Source organism: Mauremys mutica, chromosome 1 (assembly GCF_020497125.1).
Source record: "Mauremys mutica isolate MM-2020 ecotype Southern chromosome 1, ASM2049712v1, whole genome shotgun sequence".
NCBI classification, from domain to species: Eukaryota; Metazoa; Chordata; order Testudines; family Geoemydidae; genus Mauremys; species Mauremys mutica.
In genome coordinates, this window is record NC_059072.1 from 365,373,509 (window position 1) to 365,383,611 (window position 10,103).

Below are 10,103 nucleotides of genomic sequence, written 5' to 3' on the forward strand. Positions count from 1 at the left end.
AGACCTGTTTGCAAAGAACAGGGAACTCTTTGCCAGGGCCTCAGTGTCAGAAGAATCTTTCTAAATAATGGACAAAAGGAGAAATGATCAGATCAGACAAGTGAGAGGAGGATAAGGGTTAATTCTCTGCTGCTCTTCCGCACCTGAGCAGGCACAGAGGCATGTCCCTGGGGCTCCATGCTGGCTCTCAGCCTCCCCTGGGATTGCCAAGGCAGCAGTATAAATATCCCTGTACCTCAGCCCCAGTCAGTGCAGATTTCCTGCCGCCTGCAGCTCCCCGACCTGGACACAGGCAGAGATTCCTCCTCCCCAGCTGGGGCCAGAGCCTGGTGAGTCATTTGCATGGACTGAATCTGTGAATGGAAACACATGAGACCTAGGAAATATTTGAGCTGGGGTTACATAGAACAGCAGGGGCAGGACAGGAGCCAGCAGATGTGCCCCACTGGGGTTGGGATTTGGGGGACCAGTGGGTCTGGGCCCGGTGAAGGTGCAAAGCATGGAGAGGACAGCATGTAAAGGGCTGATGGGTGGGCAGCAGAGGTGACACATAAACAGCCACTGCCTGCCCACACTCACCATCCACTGCAGCTTGCAGCCAGTGACCGTGGCATATGGGATAGAGAGTAGGGACTGCTGGCTTTTGTTTTTTAAATTGGAGATAGACCAATCTCGTAGAGCTGGAAGGAACTTTGAAAGGTCATCAAGTCCAGCCCCTGCCTTCGCTAGCAGGACCAATTTTTGCCCCAGATCCCTAAGTGGCCCCCTCAAGAATTGAACTCACAACCCTGGGTTTAGCAGGCCAACGCTCAAACCACTGAGCTATCCAGACAGCACATAGTGGGCGTTGAGCTGATGGACCAGCAGAAGGAGCATGTTCGCCCCACCACCAGTCTTGCACCCCACCCCCATCGTCACCCACTGGACCGCCCCACTCACCGCTGGTAGGCGGGCATCTGGGAAGCAGGGGTCTGCAGGAGGGCTTAAATACGGGACTGTCCCTTTAAAAACGGGACGTCTGGTCCCCCTACACCTACTGCAGCTGTAGTTCTCTGGAGCAGAGCTACCAGCTCGGCCAGGCTTAAAATGCTGCATCCGTGCAGCTGCACCGCTGTGGTGAGTTAGTGGAGACGCTCTGCGCTGATGGGGGAGAGCTCCCCGGTAGCGTAGTTAATCCTCCTCCCCGAGAGGCTGTAGCTATGTGAACATGGGGGTTAGGTCGGTGTAACTATGGCAGTCAGGAGTAACCCTGAGCAACGTAGTTATCCCAATATAGGTCTGTGTTGTGGACCAGACCTTAACTGAGATTAACTTCACATAATGAAATCCCGGAAAAACTTGCAACTTTACTCAGGTGAATATTGTCATAAAAGTCAGTGGGAATTGCTCGTGAATGAGTTCACTCTTGGGGCTGAGTGTTGGTCGGGTCAGGGTCTCAGAGCCAGAAGGATCCAGCAGGGGGATTGTGAATGAAAGAAGTTCTGCTCTCCCCCCATTATAAACTGGGAGTGACTCTGCAGCAGTGAGTGTGAAACCGAGGTAAGGGCCAGAAGAACCAGTCGTGTGCCTGCTTTAAATCACTTTCACAGTCACCTCTGGAGCCCTCAGGGTGACTGTAGCAAAGGAGAGATTCTGCTGTGGACAGCAACACCAGGAGGGTCTGCTCTGCTTCACCTGGGGCCAGAACCATCCGAACCATCTTCCCTCTTCTGGAATGGTGACGTTCCGTAGCAGGAGAGTTGAAATGGTTCCCAGTTGGGGAGCGTTGCCTAATGGTCATGGCTGAAACTCCTGGCTGCCAAGGGAGTTGTGGGGAGGAGGGCCTGGGCCCTCCCACTATGCCAGGCTCCGACCCAGGGCCCTTTTTGCTACCAGCAGTCTGGCTGTCCTCCCTGGGCCTCTTCTTCTCGTCCACCACCCCTGGGGTCAGCTCAGTCCAAGGTTTTTCCCCTGGTGGGGAAATCCAAACACCAATGGGTAAGAGGGGGTTACCTGGCTCCTTGCTCAATTTGGAACACGTAGGGCTGGAGAGACAGGTACCAGCGCATCAGGCGGTTTTGTGTCGTTCATGGCATTTAGGCATCTTAATGGGACAGGGTCGATGATGAGCTTGAATGGGTTTCCCAGGAGATCGTATCGGAGAGAGTCTATGACCCGTTTCACTGCCAGGCCCTCCTTCTCTGTGACTGAGTAGACTCGTTTTTGTGGGAACAGCTTGCAGCTCAAATAGAGCACTGGGTGTTCCTCCTCCTTTATTTCCCAAGATAAAACAGTGCCCTGTCCTATATCAGAAGCATCTGTCTGCGAAATTAATTCTTTGGAGAAGTCCAGACTCAATAGGACCGGTTCTATATAGAGGCGTTCTTTCAATTCTTGAAAGTCCTTTTCACAAGCCTCAGACCAGTGCACATTCTTGGGGCTGTTGTTTGTGATGAGATCTGTGAGAGGGGCTGCGATCGTCGAGAACCTCGGTACAAACTCAAGGTAGTAGCAAGCAAGTCCCAAAAAACTCCTGACCTGCTTCTTGGTGGTAGGGCATGGGGTGTCTTTGAGGGCCTGGACTTTATCTATCAGGGGCTCGATCTGGCCTTTCCGAAAAAATGTATCCCAGGTAGGTGGTTTCTTCTTTCCTTATTTTACATTTTGCAGGGTTTGCTGTTAGTCCAGTCTGTCGCAGGGAACAGAGCATGGCCACCGCTTGAGCCAGATGTTCTTCCCAGGTTCCGCTGTAGGTGACCACATCATCTAAATAGGCTGCGGCATTCGAGTCATGGAGCTGCAACACCTGGTCCATGAGGCGTTGGAGCATCGCGTGCGCTTCATGGAGTCCAAAGGAGTTCAAAACTGGTAGAGTCCAAATGGAGTGGCAAAGGTGTTTCTTTCGTGCGATTCTGGTGTGAGTGGGATTTGCCAATACCAGGGCTGTCAATTAATCACAGTTAACTCACGCAATTAACTTGAAAAAATGAATCGCAATTAAACACAGTTTTAATCACACTGTTAAATAATAGAATATCAACTGAAATTTATTAAATATTTTGGATGTTTTTCCACATTTTCCAATATATTGATTTCAATTACAACACAAATTTCAAAGTGTACAGCCCTCACTTTATATTATTTTTTTTACAAACATTTGCACTGTAAAAGTGGTAAACAAAAGAAATGGTATTTTTCAATTCATCTCATACAAGTACTGCAGTGCAATCTCTTTATTGTGAAGTGCAACTTACCAATGTAGATTTTTTGTTGTTATATAACTGCACTCAAAAACAAAAAAAAGGAAAACTTTAGAGCCTAAAAGTCCACTCCGTCCTACTTCTTGTTCAGCCAATTCTTCAGACAAACAAGTGGGTTTACATTTATGGGACATAATGCTGCCTGTTTCTTATTTACAATGTCACCTGAAAGTAAGTACATGCGTTCTCATGACACTTTTGAAGCTGGTATTGCAAGGTATTTATGTTCCAGATAGGCTAAACATTCCTGGCCACCATTCCAGAGGAAATGCTTCCATGCTGATGACGCTTGTTAAAAAATAATATGTTAATTAAATTTGTGACTGAAATCCTTGGGGGAGAATTGTATGTCCCCTGCTCTGTGTTTTACCCACATTCTGCCATATACTTCATGTTATAGCAGTCTGGGATGATGACCCCACATGTTGTTTGTTTTAAGAACACTTTCACTTCAGATTTGACAAAACACAAAGAAGGTATCAATGTGAGCTTTCTAAAGAAAGCTACAGCACTCGACCCAAGGTTTAAGAATCTGAAGTGCCTTCCAAAATCTGATTGGGATGGGGTGAGGTGCATGCTTTCAGAAATATTAAAAGAGCAATGCTCCAATGTGGAAACTACAGAGCCCAAACTACCAGCAGTTTGAGTAGTGGCCTGTTAAGCCCACAGTTGTGAGTTCAATCCTGGAGGGGGCCACTTAGGGATCTGGGGCAAAAATTGGTCCTGCTAGTGAAGGCAGGGGGCTGGACTTGATAATGCTTCAAGGTCCCTTCCAGTTCTAGGAGATGGGTATATCTCCAATTATTATATTAAAAAAGAAAATCAACCTTCTTGTGGTGGCATCTGACTCAGATGATGAAAATGAACATGTATTGGTCTGCACTGCTTTGGATTGTTATCAAGCAGAACCGATCATCAGTATGGATGCATGTCCCCTGGAATGGTGTTTGAAGCATGAAGGGACACATGAATCTTTAGCACATCTAGCACGTAAATATCTTGCGATGCTGCTACAAAAATGCCAGGCGAATGCCTGTTCTCACTTTTAGGTTATATTGTAAACAAGAAGCTGGCCACATGATCTCCTGCAAATGTAAACAAACTTGTTTGTCTGAGCGATTGGCTGAACAAGAAATAGGACTGAGTGGACCTGTAGGCTCTAAAGCTTTACATTACTTTATTTTTAATGCATTTTTTGTACATAATTCTACATTTGTAAATTCAACTTTCAAGATAAAGCGATTGCACGGTAGTACTTATATTAAGTGAATTGAAAAATGCTATTCCTTTAATTTTTACAGTGCAAATATTTATAATAAAAATACATAGAAAGTGAGCACTGTATACTTTGTATTCTGTGTTGTAATTGAAATCAATATATTTGAAAACGTGGAAAATATTCAAAAATATTTATATAAATAGTATTCTATTATGGTTTAACAGGGTGTATAATTGTGATAATTTTTTTAATCACTTGACAGCCCTAGCCAATACCTCTTTGTTAAATCTAAGGTTGTGATATGCTGAGCTTCTCCCACCTGGTCTAGCAGTTCATCCACCTGGGGCATGGGGTAGGGGTCAAATTTGGAAATCGCATTAACCTTCCTGAAGTCAATGCAGAACTGGTCAGTGCCGTCCAGCTTTGGGACGAAAAAAACAGGGCTTTGCCACTTGCTTTGGGTTTCCTCAATGATCCCAAGCTTCAACATGGTCTGGGCTTCCTGTTTTACCACCTCACACACGTTCCAGGGAAGTGACCAGAGATTCTTCTGGACAATCTGTCCAGGTTCAGTCTGGATGTGGTGGTGCGTGAGGTGGGTCCTTTCTGGCTGGGATGAAAACAGGTGTAGGCTGTTCACTAGGCTTTCACTAGGCTCTGCACCTGGGCACTTTGTTCAGGGCGAAGTTGTTCCCCCCCCCCATATAGCCTCTTGGGACAGAGCATAAGGCATGTGTGGTCCCAGTTCTGGTTCCATAGAGTACAGGGCGATGAATAAGGTTTCTTGTTCTTTCCTCGCCTTCAGCGTTTTGATGTGATAGACCTGGGTGGGGTTCCATTTGTCAGGCTGTCTAACCTAATAATTCACTGGCCCAAATCGGTGACCTTTCATAGGGACCTTTCCACTTGGCCAGTAGTTTAGACTCCATACGTGGGAGCAGAAGGAGGACCCGATCGCCTGGCTTGAAAGTGCGTACCGTTGCTCCCTTGTTAGAGGAGCCTTCCTTGGTCTCTTGGGCAGTGAGAAAGTTATCTTTAGCCAAAGCTCCCAAAGTCTCAAGTCTCCCTCTGAGTCTCAACACATATTGTAGGACATTCTGAGTTGTCGGAGTTTGTCCTTCCCACATCTCCCGGACCAGGTCGAGGATTCCCCGGGGCCATCTCTCATACAAGAGCTCTAATGGAGAGAAGCTCATAGATGATTGTGGGACTTCCTGAATGGCAAATGGTGGGGGGTGGGAATCAGTTGATCCCAGTGATGCAGGTCTTCTGGCATAAATCTTTTCAGAATCTGCTTCAGGGTTTGGTTGAAGGGTTCAACCAGGGCATCCGTTTGTAGGTGAAAAACTCAGGTATGGAGGCTCCTTATTTTCAGAAGATCACAGACCTGTTTCATCAAGCAGGACTTAAAGTTCGTGCCTTGGTCGGTGAGAATCTCCTTGGGAACTCCTAGGCGAGCAAAGACTGTCAATAGTCCTGTGGCAATCATCTTTACACTGGTGTTACATAGAGGGATTGCCTCAGGATAGCGAGTAGCATAATCGACTATCACAAATAGGTGTTTGTATCCAGCAGCACTTTTCTCCAGGGGGCCGACAAGGTCTATACCAATGCATTCAAAGGGAACATTGATGATCGGGAGAGGGATGAGGGGGCTTTCACCCCACCTTTTGGGCCCGACTAGCTGCCATTCAGGGCAGGAATTGCAGAAGTTTTTAACTTCTTGATGTACGCCAGTCCAGAAGAAGCTGTCTAAGATCCAGGCCAGGGTCTTCCGTCAAGACGGCTTGCAGATGGGATGGCATGGGCCAATGCAGCTGAGGGGCAAGTAGTTGTGAACGGATTTCCCCTATCCAATGGTCCTTTTCCAGCCAATATTGTCATTCTTCCTGGAGCTCAGAGTGGGGGTATTGAGCAGCCCAATGGGTATCTACAACCTCGCCCTTAACCACTCGGAGTTGTTCATATGCATGGCTCAAGGTCTCATCTTCCCTCCGGTTCTTCACAAAATCAGTCTCTCATGTCAGTAACTCCCTTTACCGGAGCGGGATTTGTACCATCTTCTCCCTAGGAGGATCTTCCTGCAACACTTCGCCTTGGCTGGAACCCCCCTACTCAGGGTCCTGCTCCTCGCCTACTTGAACCAGTGTCACAGGCTGGGGTTCCCTGCCTACCCCGGCTCTCTCAGGCACTTTCTCTGGGTTCTCGGGATCGGCTCTACATCCCTTCTATATGTCGGAGAAGTGCTCCCAATCCCAAGATAACAGAGTAGGCTACGGTTGAGGCTAGCCCTACTAGAGGGGGTTTTGTGTTCTTCCTATGTTGACCTCTACTCAGGCACTGGGATAGGGCTTAATATCCCCATGAATGCACTGCAGGAGGATGGTCTCCCCAGGAGCTTCAGGGTTGGGGACCAAGTTGTCCTGGACCAGGGTTTGCCCACACCCAGAGATTACTAAACTTATTATCTTGGTCCCATTTATTTGTACCAGAACTGTTACCTTTTCTGAGGTGCGCTCCTGGACATGGCTCTCTGCCGTCCATACTTGCCCATATCTGCACTTCATATAGGAGCATTCCTGATAATGGTGGCCCTGATGCCCACAGGCAAAACAGACTCCCATGGTTGCCCTGGAGCTTCTGGTTGGGAACAGGGCCTCTGGGTATGTCTTCCCCCAGATGCTTGGCCCCCTTGCCCTTCCTGGCCTTTGGGCGGGGAAGTCCCTTGGGAACCCCAGGTTCTATGCTCGGGCTGAGGTTGGAAGGCCTAGGGCTTCTCCTGGGCTCCCAGCCCCTGGCTTGAGGGCTGGTTGGGCTCCTGGTAGGCTGTGGACTTGGGGAGCACCTTGTCTAGATTTTGTCTCCTCTAATTGGCTTCCCCCTTCTGTCAGTGGTTCTCTTTGGTGTCAAACAATGGCTCAGATGTGCGAGTTAGAGCTGTCTCAGCTGCCAGATAGCTTTCCATCAGTTGCACGGCATCGGTAAGTGACTCTCGTCAATGTCTCAGCACCCAGTCCCTACTCCATTTTGGGAGGATTTGGGCAAACTGCTACACCAGGATGAGTTCCACCACCCATACTCCGGTCTGCTCCTCTGACTTTAGCCACCTCCAACATAGGTTTTGCAGTTTCTGAGTGATAACCCAGGGTCGGGCCCCTGGAGGGTACCTCTGGTAGAAGATCTCCTCAGTAATGTTGAGGTAGTCCAAGATGGCCGCTCTGACATGAGGGTAGTCTTGGGAGCTCTCTGCACCCAGTCCTCGGTATGCGGCCTGTGCCGGCCCTGTCAGGTGGGGCACCAGCAGGATGGCCTGCTGGTCAGGGAGCCATTAGGCAGCCGTCAGCACCCACTCAAGTGTTGTCAGAAAAGCCTTAGGGTCATCCTCAAGGCCCACCTTTGTGAGCTTCATGGCTACCGGCAGGTCTCCAGGGCTTGGGCCCTGGCACCCTGATGGAGAAGCTCCGGGGGACCCCTGGGGCTGCCTTAATGCCACAACTTGTTGAACTGACCTGTTGCTGGGCCCCTAAGTCAGTTGCTCTTACTGGGTGGCCATTTGCTGCAGGAGCTGTTGCTGTTTCTCAGTCATCCACTTCAGCAACGGTTGCGACTACGTCTCCGCTGGCCCACCAGCCCACATTATTCTACATCAGGCGGTTTGGCCACCGAGATCAGTCAGTCTCCCCCTTATCTCAGGGGTGAGGCTGGCTGAGCCCAAAATAATCCCTCAACCCCTTGTGGCCTAGTGTGAGATTTGTATACCTCATCACAAGAGTGTTTCTGGGTTTATGGTCACACACAACAGGCAGCTGTCACACAAGGAAGTTTTTGATGGTATCTTTGATTCCCTCAACAAATACATTCCAGTCCTAGCTGACCTCAATTTCTCACTGATTTTCTCTTTTGTTGTTAGTTACTGGAAAATGAATAGAAGATCCATGTGATGGTACATGATGCCAGCTGAAAATCACACTGTTTTTGACCCTGCAACTTACATCCTGACCGGCATCCCGGGTACAGAGGAGTCTCAGGTCTGGATCTCCATCTCCTTCTGTCTGATGTATGTTGTGACACTTTTTGGGAACTCTCTCCTACTCTTCATCATACTAACAGAACGAAGCCTCCATGAGCCCATGTATCTATTCATGTCCATGCTGGCCGCTGCTGATCTGCTGTTATCTACCTCGGCAGTGCCAAAGATGCTGGCTATATTCTGGTTTAGAGCGGGGGAAATTTCTTTTGCTGCCTGCCTGACCCAGATGTTCTTCATCCATGTCAGTTTTATGGCCGAGTCGGCCATTCTGCTGGCCATGGCGTTTGATCGATACGTTGCCATCTGTGACCCACTGAGATACACCATCATACTGACCAAGTCTGTGATCGGGAAGATGGGGCTGGCAGTTGTCACAAGAAGTTTCTGTACAATTTTCCCTTTCGTCTTTCTTGTGAAGCGGCTGAATTTCTGCAGAACCAACCTCGTGCCTCACGACTATTGTGACTACATGGCCGTAGCCCGGCTGGCTTGTGACGACATCACAGTCCACATCATGTATGGCGTAGCTGTTGCTATTTTTGTACTCGGCTTGGATGCTGTGCTCATTGCTGTATCTTATGGACTGATCCTCAGGGCCGTCTTCCGGCTGTCCTCCAAGGATGCCCGGCTCAGGGCTCTCCGCACCTGCGGCTCCCATGTCTGTGTCATACTGATGTTCTACGTGCCGTCCGTTTTCTCCTCTTTAGCACAAGAGTTTAGGAACATTATCCCAGGTTATATTGTCAACCTATTGGCCAACCTCTATGTGCTCATTCCCCCCATGTTAAACCCCATCGTTTATGGGGTGACAACAAAAGAGATCCTGAAACGGGTGGTCAATGACTTTTATCGATGCTGGAGCAGAAGCTCCGTGCCGAACTAAAGGAGCAACAGAAAATGCTTTGGGACTTGGAAATTAAAGCCAGGTTTTCATTGGAACTCTAGAGGTGTTTTTACTATGTACTTACACTGTGTGAGCTCGAAAGCTGGTCTCTCTCATCAACAGAATTTGGGTACAACACCGCTCACTTCCACAAAAGGAAGCCAGACTGAATGAGTCTCTGTTCTAAGATGGAGGGAAACAACAAAACAAGAAAGCACAAATGTAAAATCACCCTGCGAGAGAGCATGGTGTGTGCATCTCCTCTGTGACAAGCTGCATCTGAGCGGCACTTTTTATGGCAATGGAAAGCAGCAACCAAGGGGAACATGCCATACACCATGGGAAGTGCACTGTGCTGCACATTGGGAGACAGGGGATCTAGTCTTGGTTCTGCCGCCAACCTGCTGTGTCACCTTGGGAGAGTTTCTTTCCTCCTCAGTTTCCTCATTGGCAAAGTGAGCACACTTTGGGGCCAGCATGGAAGTCAGGATCCAGTCCCCTCAGGGAGACAGTGCAGGGATTGCATGGCCCTTCTCCGCACAGCCCAGAACCCGAGCAGGGGTGGCTTTGACTGTGCCATCATGGGCCTCCTCGACCTGGAGATCCACCCCATGAGGACATGGTTCAGGCAGCACAGACCCCCACACACCAGCCCACAGCAAACATGGTGATTCATAGTGTTTAAGGCCAGAAGGAAGCACAGTCTGACCTCCTGTATAACACAGGCCCTAG

The 10,103-nt window shown here is 48.9% G+C and overlaps 1 protein-coding gene across 1 annotated transcript; it reads left to right on the forward strand.

Annotated features, from left to right (window-relative positions):
* Positions 1-8,408: 8,408 nt before the first annotated feature.
* LOC123369084 (olfactory receptor 52B2-like) lies at positions 8,409-9,371 on the forward strand. The gene has a single exon (XM_045014452.1). The coding sequence runs from the start codon at positions 8,409-8,411 to the stop codon at positions 9,369-9,371; it is 963 nt and encodes a 320-aa protein (XP_044870387.1).
* The last annotated feature ends 732 nt before the right edge of the window (positions 9,372-10,103 follow it).